Source organism: Nicotiana tomentosiformis, chromosome 3 (genome assembly GCF_000390325.3).
Source record: "Nicotiana tomentosiformis chromosome 3, ASM39032v3, whole genome shotgun sequence".
Classification (NCBI taxonomy): Eukaryota; Viridiplantae; Streptophyta; class Magnoliopsida; order Solanales; family Solanaceae; genus Nicotiana; species Nicotiana tomentosiformis.
In genome coordinates this window covers 81,614,719-81,640,873 of record NC_090814.1, presented here as the reverse complement: position 1 = coordinate 81,640,873, position 26,155 = coordinate 81,614,719, and the positions used below count along the sequence as shown (strand labels likewise).

At 40.7% G+C, this 26,155-nt stretch overlaps 2 protein-coding genes across 6 annotated transcripts; one reads left to right on the top strand and one right to left on the bottom strand.

Annotated features, from left to right (window-relative positions):
• Positions 1 to 13,520: 13,520 nt before the first annotated feature.
• Positions 13,521 to 17,219, top strand: LOC104094753 (F-box protein At4g00755). Of its 5 annotated transcripts, XM_009600736.4 has the most exons (7): positions 13,843 to 14,086; positions 14,266 to 14,318; positions 14,417 to 14,625; positions 15,318 to 15,731; positions 15,831 to 16,009; positions 16,379 to 16,497; positions 16,688 to 17,219. In XM_009600736.4, the coding sequence occupies exons 3-7, from the start codon at positions 14,499 to 14,501 to the stop codon at positions 16,956 to 16,958; spliced, it is 1,110 nt and encodes a 369-aa protein (XP_009599031.1). In that variant the 5' UTR covers positions 13,843 to 14,086; positions 14,266 to 14,318; positions 14,417 to 14,498; the 3' UTR covers positions 16,959 to 17,219. The 5 variants fall into 5 exon arrangements, with proteins under 5 accessions (XP_009599033.1, XP_009599031.1, XP_009599030.1 ...); XM_009600738.4 differs by lacking the exons at positions 13,843 to 14,086; positions 14,266 to 14,318 and adding an exon at positions 13,521 to 13,776; XM_009600735.4 differs by lacking the exon at positions 14,266 to 14,318 and having other exon boundaries at positions 13,844 to 14,086.
• Positions 17,220 to 17,836: 617 nt separating this feature from the next.
• LOC104092453 (probable transcriptional regulator SLK2) lies at positions 17,837 to 25,597 on the bottom strand. Its single transcript, XM_070197173.1, has 10 exons — positions 25,473 to 25,597; positions 23,770 to 24,908; positions 23,549 to 23,680; positions 23,174 to 23,222; positions 21,052 to 21,266; positions 20,904 to 20,972; positions 20,064 to 20,164; positions 19,395 to 19,488; positions 19,181 to 19,250; positions 17,837 to 19,021 (listed from the first exon to the last, which is right to left on the bottom strand). The coding sequence occupies exons 2-10, from the start codon at positions 24,706 to 24,708 to the stop codon at positions 18,126 to 18,128; spliced, it is 2,565 nt and encodes an 854-aa protein (XP_070053274.1). The 5' UTR covers positions 24,709 to 24,908; positions 25,473 to 25,597; the 3' UTR covers positions 17,837 to 18,125.
• Between the last annotated feature and the right edge of the window lie 558 nt (positions 25,598 to 26,155).

Sequence of the window (26,155 nt, the reverse complement as noted above, 5' to 3'; positions counted from 1 at the left end):
TTGTGGATCCCAAACTCCTCCTCCTCTACTCTCCATTTGCCTAGCTCACTTAAGAATTTTAGCACTCAATCCAAAGATTTGTGAAAGGTTCACTCATCTCTCTCAAGAGAATGTCTCAAGTACGGCTTCCAAGTACCATAGGCTTTCCTATCATGTAGATCGCCACTAATATAAGCTCACTCGGTTTGAAATCACTTAGGGCTTTTTCGGGATATAATGAAGGCTTTTGGACCAAGGTTGGATACACTATGGCTGAGTGGGTTCTCCTTTCCTTAAGCACTCCATTTTTTTTATTCTCGGCTCGTGCTTCGCTAATTCCTTGAAGCACTTTCTTTTCCTTGGGGAACTAGAGAGACTTAACATCACTCTTTCTTGATCATGACATTTATTTTCTCCCTCCTTGATTTCTCCATGCTTTGTATCATTACTTTTCTTTGAATCCCTTAAACTTTTCCACTTATACACTTTCTTTTTGTATTTTTCTTTTTGTTCTTTCCTTTCTTGCCTTTCCTTCTCATCATTTATTTTCTCTTTTTTTGCCTTGATACCTTTTCAAGTTCCTCGTCTCTCCTTCAAACTTATATTTTTATCCAATTATTTTACAAGAGTGTTAAGAAAAGTTCGGGTGCCAAGAGAGGGTCACGACAAAACGGGCAAAGGCTTGTAATATGGTTATCAAATGAGAAAGGCTCGAGGCTTAAATGGGTTGACTAGGGATAACAACATTGGTAGGTAATGAAAAACTTTAAGCGGGTCAAGGAAAGCCTACAATCACTTCTCAAGGCAAGCAAAACTTAAAATTTCGCCTTGGAACACATTCGGGGCAAGTTCTAGACCATTCGCACGAGTACTTGGACTAGCAACAAAAAACGCTCACCCCTTACGCAACTGGATTGTTAAAGAGGATAGAGTCGAGGGCCCACAACGACTATATTCAAGATTGAAAATCACTATGGTTCGACTAAACCACTCGATGATTGGTTAAGTCAACACAAGAGTCACAAAGTCACTAACCAAAGCTATTTCTTTCAAAAACCTTGTTTCTAACCATAAGCACGTAGTTAAGTGTGTTGGTACCAAGTGAAGCATGTTTGACTCTTCGAGCATGACTTAATTAGGTCTTTTTATTCATTACTACTACTATTATTGCCTAAGCACAAAAGAAAATAGACTCAATCCCTTAAGAAGGTTGTCACACCATCCATCGTTGGGAAGAGTCACCCGGTTCACACAAAAACTACCTTTGGAAAGAACCGTGGCATTAAGAAAATCAAAGGCTTATTATTCACTAAAATATAAAAAGAAACTATTAAATTAAACACTAACTAGTAAGAGAATCAAACATGAAGAAGCTACAAACAAAAACTATTGAAAGCAAAATGAATATACACAATAAGAGAAGATATATACATAATGAGAGAAGAGAAGAGAGAATATATACAGAATAAGGAAAAAGAAGAGAATATTGTCAGTTATTACAAACCAATTATTTCAGAATAGTGTTCAATGTGTGCTGGTCAAAACGCACCTTGAGGTTCCTCACTTTGGTTACCTTTGTCCCTTTCTTAATATGTGCCACATTGGCGTAGAACTCCCCGACAAGGTATTCCTTTGCATCCACCACGCTCCGGGTGAACCACATCCATCCCTTGCGCTCTCAGAACTACCTCAAAACTGCAGGGTTGTACTTTTCTAGATCTTTCAATTGGAACTGTCGCTCAAGAGTGATCGACCTCACCGGCCACCACCCACGAAAGCTAGAGAAAGTAGCAAAACTGACGAACCTGTCCTCCCATACCTCTTTCTTTTTCGACCGCTCAAGGCCGACAATTGTAGTATCTTCCCCTCGGCCATCATCTGGGATGTCCTGAGCTGAAGTCTTCGGTGCCTAGGGGGTAGGTGTAGTGGAAGGCTTGGAAGCCTGACTGGCACTCTCCGTTCCTTCAGAGGTGCTATGTGATGAAGACGGCTTATCCCTGAGCTGATATCTCCCTAGTGGCCTTGATTGGACAGCTAGCTGCTCATGTACAAAGGCTGAGTTGCCCTCTGATGCTTTCCAAGAACTGGTCTCGGAAAGGTCTATACCTCTCCCTCTGCCAGCTTTTGTCTTATTTCTAACTTCAAGTTGTTGGGCACTAGGCAAGGGTCTCTTCCTTCGTCCCCGGGAAGGGTCACCCCTTCTTTTTGAAGTGTCACCTCGTCCTCTAGATCGAACCATGTTCTGTACCAAGCAAAGGCGATTGTTAGTTGCAATTCAATTTCATACACAGAAAGAATGCAAGTACACACCAGAGATTGCAGTGAAAAACATTGTAGAAACATGCTTGCAGGGTAGGGAAGTGCGATCCGCAGAATGTGCATTGCGGACCGCATAATTTTCTAGTGTGTCCACAGAATTGGGTTGCAATCCTCACAATTTGCTTTGCGGTCGCACTTGGGATGACACCAAAATGCCAACTCTCTGATGATAGAGAATTGGTCATTTTGCGGCTGCACTCAGTGTTCTGCGATCCGCACAATTTGCTTTGCGGCCTCACTTAAGAGTCACCAAATTGACAACTCTCTGATCACAAGGATTAAGTTGTTCTGCGACCGCAATGGGATTTCTGCGGTCCGCACATTTGGCATTGCGGCCGCATAACCATGCCTTACTATAGTGCCCTAATCTTTAACTTCTGTGGACCGCACAATTTCTTGTACGGCCGCAGATTCTAACAATTATGAACAGTCGGTCGTTTTCCACCTAGGGCTTCAAATGTTTGCACAATTTTGACATGGAAACAACATCTAAGCATGAAAATCAACTTACCCATTCCCCTTAGAGCATTTATCAGTCTACCCACTACATGTTTACCCCACATGATTGTTCAAATAGATTCAATCAGACAAATGGTCCAAAAGTTCACTAAAATTCTAAAAATTCAAAGAAATTAATCAAGATGATGATGCATACCACTTATGAATTTGTGCAAGAGATGAGTGATCACAGTTGCTAAGCTTGTGAGCAGCTAATGTAACACGAAACTTGAAATGTGTGCACTTTGTGAGCTTAGAGAGGGAAAAAGGAAACTGTGCCCTAGCTTTTGCTATTTATAATGAACGGGATCTCGCAAAGTAATAGGGCTTGAGTGTGGCCGCACAATTCCCATTGCGGTCCACACTCTGTTGCCTGAGGACCCAGTTGCCCTAGCATTTTGCGGTCCGCAGAATTAGTTGTGCGGCCACAGGTTTTGTTGTGGACCGCAGAATTTGTGTCATTGCCGCAGATCAACCATTTCTCTAACGGTCCAGCTTCACAGAGTTGACATTTTCCACCTTAACTTGTGCGGTCTGTAATGTATTTGTGTGGCCGCGGAGAACCTTTTGTTGCAGCAACTAAAGTTGTGCGGTCCGCACAATACAATTGTGGTCCGCAATTCTTTCCACACTTAGCCAATTTTTGCACAGTTTTGAAAAGTACACTCATCCACGGAACACACTTCAAATCAAGTTAGCACAAAAATAACACCTATCTACAAAAGAAGAAAAGAAAAGAAAAGAAAAAGAAATATGGGTTGCCGCCCAAGAAATGCCTGATTTAACGTCGCGGCACGACGTAGATTACAATCATTTGAAATGAATCACCGCCACAACGTAGCCATCATCAACCTTTCCCAAATGGTGCTTCACCTGGTGACCACTAATTCGGAATACTTCATTGTTTTTGTTCTTCAAGTCCAATGCACCAAAAGGTGTCACACCCACAATTTCAAAGGGATCACTCCATTTAGATTTCAGCTTTTCGGGAAACATCCTCAATCGTGAGTTGAATAATAACACAAGTGTCACCACCCAATTCTCCCTCCGTAAGATGTCGTGATGGCACCTAGTCTCTACGACTAGGTAAGCCTAACAATTGCGGAAAAATCAAAAAACTAAAAGCAGAATTCAACAACTAACTTCAATTCATAACTATAAAACTGATAAAATGCCACTCGGCATGTACAAGTAACCAACAGCTCGAGTATAACAATATTTCCAAAACCAGGTAATCATAAGTCACAAGCTCTAAGAATTTGTCTAACTGTTTCTATACATTAGTAACGAGAAGAAATAAAGGAGGAACAACATAAAAGGGATAAAGGGTGAATCCGAGATCTACAGATGCTGACAGATATACCTTGAAGTCTCCGGAGCAGCAGTAAGTACGCAACTAATAGCGGGGCTGGTAGAAGGTACCTGGATCTGCACACAAAACATGTGCAGAAGAGTAGCATGAGTACACCACAACGGTACCCCATAAGTGCCAAGCCTAACCTCGATAGAGTAGTGACGAGGTCAGGTGAGGGCCCTACTGGTATATAATAATTTAAGGCAGAAAAATATAACAATGTAATAAGAGACTAGAAATTTAACGAGGAGAAACTACAGAAAGATAATAGCACAGCACATAGGGATAAACAACGGGGGTACTCCCGAGATACCGTCTCGTAGTCCCAAAAGTAAATGCTCAACAGGGGATCTCCCTAGGTACCACCTCGTAGTCCCAAAAGTAAATATATAGGGGGATCTCCTGAGGTACCGCCTTGTAGTTCCAAAAGTAATTATGCAAGGGGATCTCCCGAGGTACCGCCTCGTAGTCCCAAAAGTAAATATGCGATAGGGGATCTCGCGAGGTACCGCCTCATAGTCCCAAAAGTAAACACGCAGCTCAAAATCGATGGAAACAACAATTACAGCAAGAAATCCTACAGCTTATGACTAAATACAAGTCAAGGACAAACAAGAAATCAACTAAGCATGTTGTACAAGTTTCAAATAAGCAATTAAGACACGTAGACATGCCATATTAGGCTAACGGGATAACTACGCATGCTGGTATAAATAAATTAAGATGCAACATGTTACTACTCAGTAAAAATTGGGTTTTATAACAATTAGCCCGTGTACGCACTCGTCACCTCGCGTACACGACACTCACATATCACAGAAGTATTACAACAGTACCAAATCCTAAAAGGGATTTCCCCCACATAAGGTTAGGCAAGCCACTTACCTCAAATGTCGCTCAATCGATCGGTAAGAATGTTTTTCCCTCAATTTTCCGACTCCGAATGGTCCAAATCTAGCCAAAATAATTTCATAACATGAATACAATTACAAGAAACTAATTTAAATCATAAATCTATGACTTTAAAAAGGAATCGAAAAATCGCCCCAAAAGGTCGACCCTAGCCCACGTCTCGGAATCAAGTAAAAATCATAAAATACGAATACCCATTCAACCACGAGTTCACCCATACGAAAATTACCAAATTCCGACACCAATTCCCCACTCAAATCCCCAAATTACACTTTCCAAATCCCTACCCTCAACTCCCACATTCCACCTTAAACACACACAATCTAGGTGGGGAAAACAACGGGGAAACAAGATTATTGATCAAAAATAAGCACAAGAGACTTACCTCAAGAAATTCCTCGAAATATGCTCTCAAGAATCGCCAAAACCGATCTCAAAATGTCTAACATGAGCGAAAATCACGAACCCTTGCATTTAAGTGTTCTGCCCAGCTTTGTCGCTTCTACGAGGGATCCACCGCATGTGCGGTTCCGCACCTGCAGAAAAATCATCGTAGGTGCGGACTTCACTTAAGCCCTCAAAGTTCGCTTCTGCGAACAAGGGCCGCACCTGCGCGCCCGCTTCTGCGCTCCATCCTCCGCTCCTGTGAGTCCGCTTTTGTGAGACCCTGACCGCATCTGCGGTCACAACTGGACAGACCATAATCGCTTCTGCGGTTGTATGGCCACTTCTACAGGGTCGCACCTGCGGCCCAAAGTGCGCAGGTGCGATTACACCAGGTGCAGCAAACTTCAGCCAATCCAACACAACTCCAAATGATCCGTTAACCATCCGAAATCAACCCGAGGCCCCGGGGACCTCAACCAAATATACCAATCAGTCCTAAAACATCACACGAACTCAATCGAGCCTTTGAATCACATAAAAACAATGTTAAAAACATGAATTACACATCGATTCAAGCCTAATAAACTTTAAAGTTTCAAACTTCTACATCCGACGCCGAAACCTACCAAATCAAGTCCGATTAACCTCATATTTTGCACACAAGTCATAATTGACATTACGGACCTATTCTAATTTCCGGAATCAGAATCCGACCCCGATATCAAAAAGTTCACTCCTGGTCAAACTTCTCATAAATCATCCTATTTTCTATCTTTTGCCAATTGACGCTAAAACGACCAACAGACCTCCAATTCAACATCCGAATATGCTCCTAAGACCAAAATCACCCTACGGAGCTATAGGAACCGTCAAAACTCTATTTCGGAGCCGTTTTCACACAATTTGAACTACGGTCAATTCCTATGACTTAAACCTCCATTTTAGGGATTGTGTCCCATTTCACTCCGAAATAAAAAATAAATTTTCTCGGCAAGTTATATAACCACTAACTGATGCGGGGGGATTAATAAATAGGGGTTCATGGCTAATTCTCTCAAAACGACTGGATGGGTCTTTACATCCTCCATCTCTTAAAACATACGTTTGTCCTTGAACGAGTATAGAGACATACATGAAGTGGTGAAAAGATGAGGATAACTGCTACGCATATTATGCTCGGTCTCCCAAGTCGCCTCCTCGACCAGATGACCCCTCTACTAAAGTTTCACTGAAGCAATGTTCTTTGACCTCAACTTTTGAACCTGTCTGTCCAAAATAGCCACCGACTCCTCAACATAAGATAAATCCTTGTCCAACTGGACTGAGATGAAATATAGCACATGAGACGGATCGCTGTGACACTTCCGAAGCATGGAAACATGGAACACTAGATGAACTGCAGAGAGACTAGGTGGCAGTGCAAGTCTGTAAGCCATATCTCCAATTCTCTCAAGAATCTCAAAAGGCCCAATATACCTAGGGCTCAACTTTCCCTTCTTCCCGAATCTCATAACACCCTTCATGGGCGAAACTCGAAGCAAGACCCGCTCACTAACCATGAATGCAACATCACGAACCTTCTGATCTGTATAACTCTTCTGTCTAGATTGGGATGTACGAAGTCAATCATAAATCACCTTAACCTTCTCCAAAGCACCTTTAACCAAGTTTGTACCCAATAGCCTAGCCTCGCCCGGCTCGAACCAACCCACTGGAGTCCGACACCGCCTACCATACAGAGCCTCATACGTTTCCATCTGAATGCTCAACTGATAACTGTTGTTGTAGGCAAACTCCGCAAATGGCAAGAACTGATCCCAAGAACATCTAAACTCCATCACACACGCACGGAGCATATCCTCCAGTATCTGAATAGTGCGCTCTGACTGTCCGTCCATCTGAGGGTGAAATATTATACTCAACTCTACCCGAGTACCCAACTCACGTTGCACGCCCCTCCAGAACCGTGATGTAAACTGCGTACCCCAGTCAGAGATGATAGATACAGGTACGTAATGAAGCCTGAGAATCTCGCGAATATAAACCTGAGCCAGCTGCTCCGGAGAGTAAGTAGTAACCACAAGGATGAAATGAGCTGACTTGGTCAATCTATCCACAATCACCCAATCTGCATTGAACTTCCTCTGAGTCTGTGGGGAGCCCAACAACGAAATCCATAGTGATCCGCTCCCATTTCCATTCTGGAATCTCTAACTTCTGAAGCAATCCACCCGAGCGCTGATGCTCATACTTCACTTGCTGGCAATTTAGGCATCGAGCTACATATTCCACTATGTCTTTCTTCATCCGCCTCCACTAATAGTGTTGTCTTAAGTCCTGATACATCTTTGCAGCACCCGGATAAATAGAGTACCGTGAACTGTGAGCCTCCTGGAGAATCAACTCATGCAAACCATCTATATTGGGCATGCATAGCCTACCCTTAATAAACCGTCATCTCCAATAGTGACTTCCTTGGCATCACCGTGTTGAACTATGTCATTAAGGATAAGCAGATGGGGGTCATCATACTGTCACTCTATAATACGATCATAAAGAGAAGACTGAGAAACAACACAAGCCAAAACTCGGCTCAGCTCGAAAATATCCAATCTAACAAACTGGTTGTCCAAGGACTGAACATCCAAGGCTAAAGACCTTTCTGCTACCGGTAAGTATGCTAATCTGCCCAAACTCTCCGCCTTACGACTCAAGGCATCGACCACCACATTGGCCTTCCCGGGATGATAGATAATAGTGATATTATAATCCTTAAATAACTCTATCCACCTCCGTTGACGCAAGTTAAGATTCTTCTGTTTGAACAGATGTTGCAGACTCCGATGATCGGTGTAGATCTCACAAGGAACACCATACAAATAGTACCGCCAAATCTTCAAGGTATGAACAATAGCTGCTAACTCAAGGTCATGGACAGGATAGTTTTTTTTATGCACCTTCAGCTATCTAGATACATAGGCAATCACCCTACCGTCATGCATCAACACCGCACCGAGACCAATCCACGACGCATCATAATATACAGTATAAGACCCTGAACCTGTAGGCAATACCAATACTGGGGCTGTAGTCAAAGCTGTCTTGAGCTTTTGAAAGCTCTCCTCACACTCCTCTGTCCACCTGAACGGAGCACCCTTCTGCGTCATCATGGTCATAGGTGCTGCAATTGATGAGAAACCCTCTACAAATCAACGATAGTACCCCGCCAAACCAAGAAAAAATTTTCAATATGTCGAAGGTTTCCTACAAGTGTTTTAAATGGTCCACTGCTTGCAGAGACTTAACCAACATATCGTCAATGTAAACCTCCATTGATTTTCCTATTTGTTCTTAGAACATCCGGTTTACTAGGCGTTGGTAAGTGGCACCGGCATTTTTTAACTCGAATGGCATTACGTTATAGCAGTATGTGTTGTATCTAGTGATAAAGAAGGTTTTTTCCTGATCATCCGGGTTCATCCGTATTTGGTTGTACCCAGAATAGGCATCGAGAAAGCTGAGGATCTCGTGGACGGTCGTGGCATCGATCATGCGATCGATGTTGGGCAGAGGGAAGGAGTCCTTGGGAAATGATTTATTCAAATCCTTATCGTCTACACATATTCTTAATTTATCCCCTTTCTTGGGAACTGCCACTACGTTTGCTAGCCAATTCAGGTATTTAACTTCCCGAACGGACCCTGTTTTGAGGAGTTTAGATACCTCATCCTTGATGAAAGAAGGTTTGACCTCGGACTAGGGCCTTATCTTCTACTTAACCGGGTGGAACTTCGGATCCAAGCTTAGCTTGTGAGTGGTTATTTCCAGCGGTATCCCTGTCATATAGTTATGGGACCAAGAAAAATAATCTTTGTTAGCTATAAGAAATTGAATGAATTTTTTCCTAAGCTCGGGGTTTAACCATGTGCCTAGGTATACCTTTCGATCGGGCAAATGTTCACTTAGTACGACTTATTCCAGTTCCTCGACCGTTAATTTTGTAGCATCAGAATCATCGGGGCTATGAAAGACCTGGGGACTCCGTAGTCGTTGTCCTCGTCTATCCCTCGCCCCTCCAATTCTATCGAGGTTGGTATCGATGATTGCTATTTGGCCCCATTTTTGACCACCGGATTCAGATTCTTAGACACTGAGAGTGTGGATTTCAAGATCACCTCATCGACCTCGAATATCTCCTTAGCGTCCGGTTGTTCCCCGTAAACTATTTTGATTCCTTCGAGCGTCGAGAATTTCAGCACCTGGTGTAATGTCGAGGGTATGGCTCTCATGTTGGGAATCCATGGCCTTCCGAGCAAAGCGTTGTATCTTGTATACCCTTCGATTACACATAACTTAGCTTCCTGAATGGTTCCGGTGACGTTCACCGGTAATGTTATTTCCCCTTTAGTGGTCTCACAGGCCATATTGAACCCGTTTAGGACTCGGACTGCAGGTACGATCTGATCTTGTAGGCCGAGTTGTTCCACGACCCTCGATCTGATAATGTTGGCCGAGCTACCTCGATCAATCAACACACATTTAACTCTATATTTATTTATGAGTACCAATATTACCAGTGCATCATTGTGGGGTTGTACGATCCCCTCTGCGTTTTTGTCGTTGAACGACAAGGTTCCTTCCGATAGGTAATCTTGAGTCTGTTTCTCCCTTGTGATGGAAAGTTTGGTACGCTTCAGCATCGGTCCCTGGGGGATGTCGACCCCACAGATGATCATGTTTATGACGTTCTAAGGTTCCTCTGGTTCGGTTCGTTTATTAGAATCCTTGTTCCTAAAATGTCTCTTTGCCCGATCACTGAGGAATTCTCGGAGATGTCCATTGTTGAACAGCGGGGATACCTCTTCCCTTAATTATCGACAATCTTTCGTTCTGTGACCATGAGTGTCGTGATATTTGCATATTAGGTTAGGATCCCTTTGGGCTGGATCAGATTGCAAAGGTCAAGGCCATTTGGTATCTTTGATGTGTCCGATGGCAGACACGATAGCAGAAATATCGATGCCGAAATCTTACTCTGATAGCCTCGGTGCTTCTTTAGGCCCGATGGGCCTGTCGAAGCTATTTTTACTCATGAGTCCTCGGTTATTCTTTCTTTCATTTCTCATGGGGGTTCGCTCGTACGCACTACTTCTCTGGTCCCTACTGTATGGTTGATACCGAACCCGATTTGATCTAGGTTCATGATCGGTGTCTCTCTTGGCTCGGTCGATGATCCGGACGGGGTGCACGGATCCGGAAGAGGTCCCGAGTTGGTCATCCTCAACCCTAATATTTGGTTGGTAACGGTTATGGACGTTGGTCCAAGAGATGGCTGGATATTCTATCAAGTTTTGTTTCAACTGCTGTGAAGCCAATGAGCTTCGACTGTTGAGCCCTTGAGTGAAAGCCTGAACAGCCCAATCGTCCGCGACCGGGGGAAAATCCATACGTTCTATTTGGAATCGAGAAACGAATTCTCTGAGCATCTCATTATCCCTCTGCTTTACTTTGAAAAGGTGAGACTTCCTAGTATCGACCTTTATAGTACCGGCATGTGCTTTTATGAAGGAATCTGCAAGCATAGCAAACGAGTCAACAAAATTAGGAGGAAGGTTATGGTACCATATCATAGCTCCATTTGACAGAGTCTCTCCGAATTTTTTCAACAAGACATACTCGATCTCATCATCTTCCAAGTCATTCCCTTTGATGGCGCATATATAAGAGGTTACATGCCCGTTAGGGTCGGTCGTTCTGTTGTACTTAGGGATTTCGGGCATGCGAGACATTTTGGGGATCGGCTTTGGAGCTGCGCTCGGGGGAAAAGGCTTTTGAATAAATTTCTTGGAATCCATGCCCTTTAATATCGGGGGTGATCCTGGGATTTGGTCGACCCTGGAATTGTAGGTTTACACCTTATTATCATTGGCTTCGATTTTCTTTTCCCATGTTTCTATCCGCTTCGAGCAATTTTATGATTTCGGGATTAGTCCCTGATTCACTCTCGCTTGTTCTTTTCGAGATTGGTTCGTTCCTGCGGATGGCTTCCCGGGGGAGCTCGGGTTCATTCCTGCTCAGTGTCGACCTTGGTTCTACAGTTGAGCTATCGCCGTCTATTGAGCCTGTAGCATTTCGAAGATCATACGTAGGTTGATCTCATCATTTTTGCCATCGTGAGTGTTTTGGGAAATCGAACGCACTTCCCTACGCACGCTGTTTTCGGGATCGGTGGGCTGGTTTGTGTCGATGGCCATATGTGAATAGGCGTCGATGGGAACCACCACCGGGATTCTACCAAGAATGACCGGTGTTGCCTCGTTACCGAGCGTTGCATTGTTGTTCCTACCGTGGTGGCCAGATTTTGTGTCTATGTTTAAAGGGACAGACTGTGGGTTTGACATTTCGATCCTAACCTGAAATCAAAAATACTTCACAGAATAAGTGTAAAATGGGATGTGTTATGGTGATTCATATCAAGCTGCCGCTATTATCCTTAGCCTCACGGTGGGCGCCAAATTGTTTACCCTCAAAATCGGATAACAATTGAATTTGTTAGTGGTTTAAAGGATATGCGGATTAACTTGATACTGAACGATAAATTAGATTGTAATTGAAATAAATAACTATAAATTAACTGTAAACCACACGAATTGGATAATTCCAGCCTATGAAAGTTAGTCACCCTTGAGTTGAATGTACTTTGATTGACACCAAGATACCAAAGGATAAGAACTTAGAGAATAACGGTAATATATTGCTCATGAGTGTATGTTACAATGCCCTTTTATGAGTCGCTAGGCCCCCTTTATATATTAGAGGAGTCCTACTTTTAGGGTATTATTCTATTGTTCTATAAAAGATAAACAGTCTTGGATTTGCTCACTGTTGGTCCCCCTTTTTTGGTATGTTCCGTGATTTTCGTTGTAACGTTGGGTTAGTTGAGGGAATTTTGGACCCTTGTCAGATAAGCTGGCAATATTTTCCTTCAGACCGTTATAACCGAGACCGGTTATGACCTCGATAAACTCGAAGGCAAGTCTGGTGGTTCCGGTGGGTAATTCGGCAAGGCAGGAACCGATTTCTGTGATTTTATCACCATCTCTCGATCCCAAATTGTCGTGTTGGATGCTCGGTCTAATCCTGAGTTCGATTTTACCCGTATACATAAACCATGAAAAAGAAGAATACTGGTCATTGAGAAAAGAAGAATACTAGTCACTCTGGTCCATAGTCCTTAATCTCGTACCCACTATTCTTTTATAGAACTAGAGTGAAACCATGAAAAGAAAATGAGGGCTACTTTTATAAGAAGAGAGATGCATTTCCAACTGGGTTACGTTTTAGCGTTTTGGTTTTATTTATCGGGTGAATTTTTAATTTTTAGTGGGTCGAATTAGGTGTATGAGTGAATTCTCTATGTTTTGTTTGAGTGTTAATTATTTTATTTGGTCCAAAAATATAAAACGTCCATATGAACTGCCACATCATATTTTTCTACCAAATTTTTTGATAATTCCGATGAGTGACCATTTATGTGTAATAGGAATAGTTGAGAGACTTTCGTGTTACAAACAAAGGAAATGTGACTCTACTCCATAATTTTAGTTGATTGAGTGATGATATAAGTAATTTACTCCTAAAAATAGAAAACGGGACAATTATTTTTTTGAGAAAGAGCCTTTAACTTTTAACCAAAAGAGCAAAACAAGATTTGTATGTATGACTAATAAGGGATAGCTCATGTTGTGCATGTGTCCAATAACTTTATTACCTAAAAATTGGAGCCATAAAAATATGTATGATAGAGTTAGATCGAGTTCATCCCTCAAATGATACTAAAGTTATTTTTATGTTACAAGTAATAAAGCTAGCAAGCACAATACCTTGAATGCATATAAACCGTAAAATTTCAAAACTGTCCCATATGCGAGGCATGTAGATCATAGCTGCGTGGTTACTCTCACTTATAGTACAGGAACAAAAACAGATACAAGAAGTTACAGCTTTACATCTTTTAAGCATGAATGCAATATAATCTTAATCCAACAACAACTTATGAAACTTAACATGTATAAGCACGTTTCTTGGATCAGTAATTCCAGAAAGAAAGGAGCATAAAATGGAGTGTCAACCATGTTTCAACCACTGTTCAATTTCTCTAACGGATATGGTAATCAAAGTTAAGGGCAAAACTTGACACGTGCACCAGACAATGACAGTGACCCATCCGCTGAATACGATCAAACCTGTCTTTGCAGTTTCCCTTTCCTCCTGTTTCTATCGTGTTATCATCTCTGCTTCAGAAATAATAGTCCAATTTTTAGTAGGTAAGTATTAGTACTGTCGTTCTCTAATGTATGTATATGGGAATGGGGGGATCATAAGTAAAGACATAAATAATCTTGATTGTTGTCCCTAATGGCGTGTTATCAATCAATAATGACATTTGAGTCTTGACTTTGTATATATATACTACTAATATCCTTTTTTAGCTTTAATTACTTTCCCTTTAGAATTTGATCTAAAGCTGTGGCTGTCGGTTGGTGCGGTTTCTGCCACCACCCATTAATCAACTCCTTTCTCTTTCTCATTTTCATTTGTTTAGATCCTTATCATATTGTTTACTTCTTGTAATAGGTAAATTCCTTTCTTCACTACCCTTTTCTTTTTTGTACCTTTCCCTTGTCCTGGTATAAAATCTATTCCTTTCTTAATGAATAGGTTTCAGTAACTTAATTATGGGTCTTTATTGTCTTGTTTGGAACCCAATTGACCCAAGAGCATGAATTTTCTGTCTTTTTGGTATTTTGGATTAGGATTCTGAATTCAACCTTAGCGATATTTTGGGGTGCGTTTATATCAAATAGAAGTATGTTTTGACTGACATCTTTGCTTATTTGTCAGCGTGCTGCATTAAATTATCGGTTTTAACTTTTAAGTTTGTCTTGTTGTTGTTGGGTTTGATAGGTGACTGAACGCCTTAGAGTGATATAAAGATTGAAGCTTTACGAGGTTTTATTTTGGGAGAATAAGTTTGTAAACAAAAGAAATGGAGAGATGTGGGGATTTTATGCAATGGCTTCTACCTGATATGTCTATAAAGATCTTAATGTGTTTGGAGGATCCTTCTGATCTTGTTCGGGTTTCTGCTGTTTCTAGTTCTTGGCGCCAATTCGGTAAACTATGACCGCCTTTCCTTTCACTGCCATTGCATTTCATTTCATTTCATTTCTGCTCCCCAATTTGCTGGACTATGTCATAAGCTTGTATATTGATGATATGAGTTCAGCTTAAATGGAGAAGCATGGTCGGTGTGGATTCATATAGCCTGCCTCCAACTTGTTTGGGACTGAGGCGTTGTTGCTGTTGTACTGTTTCAGAAGCTTCTTTGTGCTAGTTGTAATTTCATTTGTCTCGGCTGGAATCAAATGGAATAAACTTCAAGGGATTGGTGACTTCGCTTATTATACTTGTTGGGTGCTGGGTTTTATCATTTATGGGTTTTATATTTGTCCATCATATCACACACAAGACCGTGAAATGGTTTCTTGAAATTGGCTGTGGTAATATAAAATGCAGTTCCATCCCCTTCCCTTCCCATTCCATTAGTTCCATTCTAAATAGATAGCCAAGCAGAGGTACTGTTATTTCTATGGATGAGGACTTAATCTTTATACGTAGTTTATTTACAGCCATCTTCATCAACATTTAATGCTTAGTGCCTTATGCTGTTAAAAGAATGGTACGAGTATATTATTATGCAAGAGTTTCTTTGCTGAAACGAAAAAATCAGGGTGTCTATGTCTTTGTCATCCTCTTTGATCTTTTTCCCAAGCCATCTCACTTCAGACTACACAATTTTGTGCAGTGATTGGAAATGGATTGTGTAAGCATCTCTGTTTAAGGAGATTTCCTGAAATATCAAGGGTTGCAAATATGGTTGATGTTAAAAACACGATTACACCAGTGGTATCTCAGCCTGAAAAAACTACCGAGTGGTTATGTCAGGAGTGGGATCACAGAGTTTATGCATTTATGGCACAAGGCCTTTCCAACTGTACGAGGAAAGATTGCTTACTAGATGCAATCCTTGCATCAAGCACTGATAACTATCCTGAAGAAAGCATTCTGAATACATTAGAACCGAGTGACCGGGTTGGCCGCAGGGCTTCATACTGGTCAAGTAGAGGAGAAAGTGATCCTACTGTTCCTGAGACACTAACATATAAATTAATCTCAAAGTTGTGCTTGATTTCAGAATTTCATGTACAACCATTTCAAGGTTGCACCTCAAGTTCTTATTTTCTGTGATGTTATGGATTTGTTCGTTCAGCTTATTTGTTTTTTCTCATTAACTAGAAATATCATGATCTTGTAACAGCGTATTTCCAGTTTGGCTTTCCCATTTATTCAGCAAAAGCTGTGAGATTCAGAGTGGGACATCCTAATGTTAAGATAGATGTAGAAAGTGACGACAGACATGAATCTGCGGCTGCTCAAGGATCTTTGTTGGACAAGATCATATGGACATATACCTCACCAGCATTTCCCATGGCTCAGGTGCGAAACAGTAGCAGTATTTCAGTTTCTTTTATTCTGGATAGTTCTTATCCATGATGAAGCGATCAAATGGATACTATAGGCTGACATCTACTCTTGGGATGATAGCTAGTTCCCAAGTCATAGTACTGGTTTTCCCTAACTAAGCTTATTTCCTGGTCTGTCTTGTGTCGGAACATGTACTTGGCGGAAGTATATTACTCATTTTAACACAGCTGTTAGGTGCTCATCCATGAACTAATCTTCTTCTTTGCTGACGAAAGCAAACAATTTAAACTCGACTTCAGCTGCAGCTCAGTTTTGGTTAAGATTTTTTTCTTTTATGTGTCTTGACTGTGGAACAGCTAAGTTTTCTTTTTATGGTTACAGGAGAACAGCTTGCAGAAGTTTAAGCTGCCAGAACCTGTTCTTTGCATTGGTGGAGTCCTACAAGTAGAGCTCTTAGGCAGAGTTCAAAGACAAGAATTGGATGGTCAATATTATATATGGTCAGTTCCTTCTATTGGTTTCTTGGCCTCAAAATTCAAAACGTCTTTTATTTCCTGCTTTTACTGCAGTCTTAGTCTACCATATAGTTGTCGTATATCTAAATGAGGACATGCATTTTAAAGGGCATGAATATAATCTCACAGACTTCAGGATTTCTAAGATAATCTTTGTTGATTCCTTTTTTTATAGTGTGTCGCATGTTCAAGTTGTTGGAAGACCACTCTTGCCAGCATTTGATGTTGAGATACTCGATGAATCCGGAAAGTGGAACCTGAAGTATTACCCAAAAGAAAACTCGTGCCAATCACGTACTAAATTTTCTGTAGGAGAGTCAAGTAGTACTCGGCTTCGTAGTTTTGGTTCAAACTTAAGGGGATGGGAGCAAATGATCCTGGATACACTACTAGGAGCTGGAGCTGTCGTGGTTGATGATGATTCAGATGAGGAGTATGATGTCTAGTTTGGGTGCCCTTTTTTAGGCCTTAAACAGTTGGGAATGACAGATTCTGAGTGTAAAGATCTTACCTTTCTTTGCTGCTCTGTAAATTAATTATTCACCTGAGTGTTGGGTTTGTTAGTTTTCTTGCTTACAACCACAACAGTGCTTGGCCTTGCGCCAACGAGAGATTGTTGTAATCTTTCTTTCTATTATGTGACTGAGTCACAAATTGCCAATTTAAAATCCAAAAGAAAAGGCCGGTAAAAGTGGATACAGCGATAATTGTTCTTCTTGAAGTGTCTAAGGCAGATTTTGGAAGCACCAAAAGATATAAATATTTGTTACTTGCCTTAATGGAGTCTCGATTTCTCTAAACTCTTCTCTGACCTGAAACCTCTGAAAAGCTATAGAAGAGGATTTGTATGGAAGTCGAAAGTATATGAGTCTAGAGGCATCTCTGGTTACCTGTTAGACAGTATATCCTCGCTTTGCCCTAGAAAGCAAGCTTTGAGACCCAAAAAGAAAAATTTTTCCGTGCGACACCCAAAAAAAAAAAAGAATTGGTCCATTACGTTAAAGGGCAAGGAAAATCAAAGTTATCACTAAATCAGCATAGATTTCGTTTTGGAAAACCAGAAAACCAGAAACTACTCGAGACATGAGGTTTTGAAATCTTGTATGAAAGGGCATGAATCAAAATAGAATTGATAAGAGTTTTGATTGGCATCAGTTAAGAGTGAAAGAAACAGAAACGCCTCAAAATCTTGCAAGTTTCATGCTCCCCATGAACTTGCCTGACAGGAAACATGCACGACCTCCCTACAAACTTCCTTTAGTCATTCACATCCTCTATTCAGTAACCATTAATACACGGATTTACACACATGAAGGGCCAGAAGGGCAAACGAACTGAAACAGAATAGTAATAGCAGTTAATAATGTTCTCCAGTCCATTTCTATAGATTACACTTGTGGATGGTTTTCGAGGTGTAAACACCCCGAGTGTGTGAAAGTAAAGAAAGTAGACCTAAATACCTAGAGAGGGCAAGTGCTTAATACCACAACAGCCTCAAACTACAAAATAGGGAAGAATCAGAAGAAAACAAAAAACCTAACACAATCAACCTGTACAAAGATATATAGCAGTATCCTTTTCTCATCAAAACCAAAAGGAGCAAAACATGTCAGTCAAGCCTTCCATCCATAATTCATATTGTTGTCAAGATCACTGCTAAAGAAACCATTTTCGCTGAATTCATGTGTCATATCTGGGACCATCTCATCTGATAAATGCAGACTTGGAGGCAAATCAGGAGCTTTTTGACTGAAAGCGCTATTACCAGCCGATGCAGAGGGTTCACAGTTAGAAGCCGATTTAAAACTGTTGCTTCTACTTGGTGTTGGTCCAACACTGCTTCCAGGCCCATGTGTAGCTGTTGCAGCAGCCACAGAACTATTGTTTCCAAATGCAAGCCCTTCCCTAGAAGCACTAGCACCTCCACTCTGCCCAGCAAGGCACTGCTGTTGAACTCCACACCCACCGCTGTTAGTATTCATGTCCTGGAGGAGCTGCTGGATCATTTGTTGCTGTAGGACCTGGCTACCATGCGACGATTGAGATTGATTTTGTGGGAGCAAGCCACTATTCAGTAATCGCTGCTGTTGTTGCTGCAGATTGGTACTTGACAAGCCACTGACAGGTAAGTTCTGCATTGTCCCTGGCAATATACCATTTGGCCCTTGCAAAAGTGAAGATTGAGAGTGGTTCGAATAATTGAAAGAAGGAGAAGCATCTTGTTGGGTTGTATTTGAGTTTGCATTCACTGAATTTTGCCGCATTAGCGAATTTTGAAAGTTTGTGAGCTGAAGAGCAGCTTGTGCAGAGCCACTTAAAGTTCCCCGACCACCCATGTGCTGGTTATTGCTCATTTGGCTATTAAACCCAGGGTGCAATGACATAAGCTTGTTCAACGCACTGCGATCAGTTGGCAGACCCTGAATACCCACCTGCTGCTCTGTTTCCTGTGCATTTTGTGCCTGAAATTTGGCTGCAGTACCATGTCGTGGGAAATTTTTCAAGCCCTCTGCAAAACAAGCAGAGAAGTAATGTCCCAGTTTTTAGCGTTCTCCCAACATGCAAAAGACACTCTAAAATAACAATCTATCATGGTACAGATAATAATGACAAAAGATGAGTATTTTCAGTTTTAGTTCCAAACAAATGTAGAAAACAAATCTGTTACCAATTGGACCAGCTTTATGATCTCTGCAAAAATCCATCAAGTCCTTCATGCTATTCACGACCTCAGCTATCTGAACATCATATGCCAACGAATTCAAGTACTAAAACAATAGAAAGCCAATGCTTTGATTACACATGAAAGAGTGATAAAAATTTATGTCGTGTTTTCTTCCCCAAGAAGTCTATCTTCTCATCCCATATTTATTCAAACATACCTGTAGGCATCTCACATATCTCTTGGAAAATCCCAAATCATTAAGGGACTGCAACTCCAAACTCTTGGCAAGTTGACGTCCAGTTGTGACAACCCTAAGAAAAGTATCAACAACGTGACATGAGATTATATTTCAAACCAATTGCAAGACATAAGAGAAAATACATCTCCCAAACTTAGTGAGAAGTCTATCCCCCAAAGTTAGAAGTGCTTGTACCACTCAGAACACTTGGGAACAAAAAAGAAAGAAACATAACGGAAGCATGTAGTTCCAAATAAAACCTAGTCGGTTCTCTATAACTTTAAAATCAACCAAACTTCTCTTTTAGGTGCATATCTCAGTTATTAGCAGTAAAAGAGAGCGGAGTTACAAGAGTACACTTGGGGGGGGGGGGGGGGCACATTGGAAGTGGATTTACTATTTAGGATAAGGTACACCTAAGTGAGACTACTGAATAAACACAGTAACAGACACTACTCTCAGTACAAAGTGGATTCCTACACGCAACTTAGTAGATGGAGAGAAACTGGAGATCAGCTAAAATGGAAGGATTAACAAAATGAATTACACACTGAGAAAGTAGCATGAAATCAGACAAGTAGCCTTTGATGTGGTGGGAAGAAAGGGGGGGGGGGGGGTATAAGTGCAGACGAATAGCGTTCAACTCACATGTTGCTGTTTGCTTGTAAATCCTGCTGAGAAACCCCATCAGGTCCAGTTTCTGTTAATGTAGTTTGGCATTTCTGAGCAACCTGCAGCAATTGATTCACCTGCAAACAAAAATGCTATGAGGACAAGTTGTAAACACTGAAATTGCTCTTCATTCATTGTCAAGTGAGTCGCCAAGATGAAGTTGAAAGGGAATCGTAAGTGTGTTAGGTTGGTTGGCACAACTGGTGGAGTTAAGGTCAATTGGACTTCTCTTTTATTCCAAAGAGAAAATATCCAGACCCTCCAGCAAAAGAGGGTGGCCACCAGCAGCCCAGTTGAATCAAATCACTGGTGACAGAACACAACAGTCGAACAGATTACATGTGTCCTGTACATTAGTTGCATGAGCCTTCTATCCAAGAAACAGCACGGAGGTGGTCATATTAACGAAATTGGGGAATCCTCCAAACATTGAGGACTCCAAATAGCCAGTCATATAAATGAGAAAATCAGAACATGTTCTCCGAATAGGATATACTAAAAAACAGAACGAAGATTGAGATCCTTCACTATCTTAATGAGTTAACAATAAAAAAGGACAGCTCGGTGTACCAAGTATCAATATTCACGCAGGGCCCGAGGAAGGGCCACACCCCAAGGGGTGTGATGTAGGCAGCCTAGCCTGATGCATGGATCAGCGGCGGCTGATTCCACGACTCGAACCCATGACCTATAGGTCAGACGGAGTGAACAATACTAAACATAAAAAGAATGACAAACTGTATCTTAAGGATGATCCAAGTTCATGTAACTGAAAAAACCACTGGAGCAAGTGGAACTTTTAATTTAGTTCAATACCTGTGGTGCAACTAATCTCCGAGGAAGAAGCTCTTCATGGCGCCGAGCACAAAATTCCCATGACAATATCTGAGGAGAAGCAGAAAAAGCAAAGCTATAGACGACTTAAATAAATTATGCCCTCACAGCTGATCATTTTTTACGGTACCTTCAAATCAGAGGTAAAAATGATTCGAAGTTGACCCTCTCGAACCACGCGAAGTTGTTCATATACACTTTCCTGAACTGCTTTCGCATATTCCAACATCATTAATCCTGAGGGGAACCTGCATTCACGCGGAAAATCCAAAAACAAGAGTTCATCGATGACACCACTGCTAAATTTGATTTCGTTCAGCCTGGGAAGAACTTCGAAAGTTGCCTCTGTTAAAAAACACCAAGAACAAGAAGCTAGTCAGAAACAAGCAGATCAATTATTTGGTAGTGATCATGATTATGAGATGAAGACCCTAATCATTGCAATGTATGCTGACACAAATTCAGATATCAGATAGACAGGTCTTATGCATCATCTCTCAGATTCTTCCCGCGCAACCTCGTGCTTTGTCCAAGAGTTTTTGGGTGCATTATTTTTCTTTCGTTGACTTTTTCCCATGGAGGGATGAAAGTGGGGGAGGTCTGGCAATAGTGAATTGTTAACACATCAACTATCCCCTCATCTCCTTATATTTCCTGCAGAGTGCTAAAACTGCTCAGATGAAAACTTCTACTTTGAATATGAAAACCCTGAATGACGTCTTTTCAAAATGCCAGTCTTCTACAGTTCTACCTCCAGTTCTAGCTAAGTAAATAATAACTATCTTGTTCTCGCAAACTTTTATGAAGCAGATGCTTATGCCAAGCATGTTTAGACTCGGCTGTTGAAGCAAAAATGATCAGAAAAGAAAATATCTCCAGGGACTTTAACCAGAGCAATTACAGTGAGTGAAGAAAGCTGATAAAGAAAAAATAAAACCACACATGTAATGCAAAGAAAAGATAACTATAAACACAAATAACAATTACATGGAGAAAGGGATTGAGAAAACTGCATAAAAAGAAACATATGAAGTAAGAACCACGTTAATTAAGTCCATTTTAAAACTCTATTTCATATGGAAAGATGCAGTATCAAGTTTCTAAATCAGATAGAATGACTAATTTCATCGTACTAAATATATAATTTTCTTTTCCTGATCAGTAACATATTCCCCTGTAACGCTTCTTTGAATTATATATCACTTTTCCGTCTATATTTGTTGCCTCTTCGAAAATAGCACATGCATGCTGAGTCAGATGTCTTAGCGCCTTTGAGGCTGCATAATTATCAGTTTTGGCATATTCTGACGACTGAGTGCACAAAGAAAGCAGGAGTTGGAACTGTGGCCACTTGACATACTTCACATTTTGATGTGACACAGGTAACCAAATGTGACCAGAAATGGATATGTCATAGGACGATCCCATGAGCCACGAATCAATCTACAAATAAGATCGTGTATTTCCTATTCTAAAACAAACAATAAGAGCACCCTCTACTGACAACTCTAGCGGTTTTCTAAATCACCAAGTCATTAATGTATAAATGAGCATCTTAAGACCTTGGATACAGGTTTACACTTTTCTTTATCTTCATCTTTATTTTGTGTGTGTGTGTGGGGGGGGGGGGGGGGGGAGTTGAATATGACACTTAAGTCCCAGGTTAGGAACTTATTAATATTCTAATTTGGATAAGCACTTGCATATATTTTACTAGCAACATGCAGGTTCATGCAAGACCATCTATGCTTTTTCTGAATGTCACGTTTACACAGCTCCATCTACTGTGGTCCAAATGTTAATTCCTTCAAGAAATCTACCCTTCTTGGAAGAGATAAGTTGAACCTTGAATCAATATGTCCTTTCCCAACAGTTCCTTGGATCCAAGAAAGACTGCACCAACTTTCACTATGGCCCAATGAGGTGAAACTAGACAATATAGTGTATTTATGCAGATAGAGTGTCTGATACAAGTTGAAATTTGACCTTCCACGCATACAAAATAATATTCACCAACCCTACCCATAATTACTCCAGTCTTTCAAGTAGACGTTATAGAGTTCAACGCAAAGGCAATTGCATCTCCTATTGTAAAAAATAGTTTAACTCTATGTACCAAGCTGCGCTATAAGTTAAGTTGATACTACACGAGTAATAGAATTGCAATATCTAGAACCTGACATAACCTAAAACCACTTATAGTAATGTGTCAGCTGCAAATCAATGACTACTATTTGACAACTTCCACTTACCAAATCCTCTGCCTGATTTTGAGCCACAAATATCACAATGCCATGCATCCTGGTGCCAAAAAAAAAAAGGAAAAGAGTCAAAAAAATTAGAATATGTTGCTTATGGAATTATTTTAAGGAGATGATGAATTAAAGTTATGTAAGACCACAGAGCCATAATATATCAAGCAAGCAGGAGAATATCACAAGAAGAAAATAGACAACACCAAGCATATGCTCATACAATACTCTCTCTGAACTAAGCATTCAGCATAGCGCATGAGGTTGAACAAAACGAGCACTAACTGATAGCAGTGGTCGTAGAACTATTTCTAACTTTAGGCCTTAGAAAAAAGAAACTAATTCAAATAGAAAATCCATGATAATAAATATTACCATGGTTGATTGTGGAAACACGCCAAGTGAATGATGCCCAACATTCTCGTATAATGACAAGCACCATCTCTTCTTTGCCCGCGGGGAATAATACTCAGCCACAAACTTTCTCCAATAGGCAATAGAGTTATCCTATTAGACATAGTAAATCAAATAGAAATGAGACACATGAACTTGTTCTATATGGGTCATTCATCACAACTAGAAACAATGTCACTCACAGGAGGTCGTTGCCTCTGATGATACAAGTATTGCATTAACCGTCTAGAGCACAAGACCCCATCAGATGGGCGCTTCATGGCTGATACAGGCTGCATGCTTTGTTGTTGAAGTTGTTGCCTTAGCTGCAGCTGCTGCTGTTGCTGCAGTAGCTGGGCTCTCTGCATCGGTGGCAGATACTGCAACAACTGATGCTGTTGTTGCTGCTGTTGCCTCAGCCTCTGCTGCTGAATCAAGGCTTGTAACTGAGGATTGGAGTTCTGCATGTGCAAAGGATCTTGTCTTTGCAACAACTGTTGCAGAACTTGCTGCTGTAGAATATCTTCCTGCTTGATGTCCAGCCGCGGTTTCTTTTGCATATGCGACAAAGCAACAGGATCCTGGATGAATGATCCTGGAACCCTAAGGCCTTGACCATTAGGCAGCTGAACCTGACCCACTCTAGATGTGGGCAAAGATGTAGCACTAGAAGCGCCCTGACGCTGCTGATTATGTTGAGGTTGTTGGGAGTTTGGGTCTTGGTTAGAGCTTTGCTGAGCCATGGAGGATCCATCCATGACTGATGAACCAGACACACTTATGTTATTAGAAGAAAATGACAAAGGTGATGCAGGCAACCGCATGTAGGATTCATTATTAATGCTGGCACTTCTCTGAAGATTGGGACCCCCTGAAAGTCCTGAATTGGCATCCGTAACCAATGAACTTGCCCCAACACTAGGACCTGAGCTTGCTACGCTATTCAGAACTGTATTACTAACATCCCCAGATAGAGGACCCAAACTTGACCGTGGATTTCCAGGTAGTGAATTCGATGAATTCCCAAAAGATGAAGTCAAGTGAGAATTTCCGACAACTTGAGACTGTCCATCTCCTTGGAAAAAGATACCAGAACTTGAAGAAGAATGTGCCATCCCTCCAGCCACCCGAGAAGGCGCCATTGGAGGCACAATCCCCTGGTGGCTGGAATCCAAGTACCTCTCCAGTGCTTACCCTTTTTTTTTCAGGTTCTACAGTGCAGAACTAAGTTCAGAACTTCTTATGTAACCTTCAAAATTTCATCAAAACAATCTAGAAACATCAAATTATCCGAATAAATTACTATCTTCACCAACAAAATGCAGCACCAGATCGTTTTGGCCTGTATAGTAACAACATTTTGGCATACTCATCATTAGAAGAAAAAAAAAGTCAACAAGAATTACATATTAAGAACCCAAGTAATTTTTGCATCCATAAAAACCCTAATCTTACAAACAGCTAAAAGAAAAAAGAAAAAAAACAGAACTTTTCCTAGCTTAAACCCAGATAATATTAACTTAAAAACTCCAGAATATAGAAAAAGGTTAATTACAAGTAAGATCAAACAAACTCCCAAAATTAGACATTTTTTGCATGCACCCAGTACCCAAAATTTGGTACAATAGTGAAAAAATTACTCGAATCTTAAGCAAATTCTAAAGAAAACCATCTCTATAACACTAATTCATCTTCTGATTAGCTTTAGTTTCACCCCACTTGTAAGTTATATCAAAAGATCAAGAAACAAACAGACAAAATTCGACAAAATCCATATTGGCAGCTCATTGTATTAAGATAACAGCAATTACAACCAAAAAGTTTAAAGCTACATAATTCTTTCAGGAAAAAATAAAAAACGGAAACAGGTAGAAAAAAACTACACTGGAAAAGAAGAGCTACAAACCTTGCAAGAGCTAAAACTAGATAGAGAGAGAGATTTTAGGGACTAATTAATCGGAGGAAACTTCGATCGCGATTTTTATACCTAGCGGGAAACTGACCGGCTAGACCTGTTGGTTAACCCTACAAAACCGGTTGTAGCCGGTTACCTTATGGACACGTTGCAATTGTAATAAGATCACGTAGGCGGTGCTTAGATCATGCGGTGGCGAAACGAGGTCGTTGCATTGACAGGACACGTGGTAATCTTCTGTTGGTTGATCTTGAAACGGAGAACTTAACAGGGTAGGTCTCGTTAAGGTAGTGATTCGCTACGGGTCATATAAGTTGGAGGTGGAACCATGCCACCGTCTATCATTTCTTTGTTATCATTCCTTTTGTTCATAATACTTATAATTATAATTTGCCCATAAACAATATTTTTCATATTAACAAATATTAATATTTAGTATTTATAAATATTTATTCAATTTATCAATTTGTAAAAGTGAATTACTGATGAAGTGTTGAGAAACTTATTTGAAAAGTTTTTCAGTGAAATTCATGAACCCCAGTATAACTAAATCTTTTTTAATATTGTCTCTTTCAACTTTAATCAGAAAATTGTTTGGAAGTAATAACTAGTCAAATATTTTTCGAATCTCTGGTGCATAAGGAGAAACCAAAAGAAAAGGACATTAAGAATTC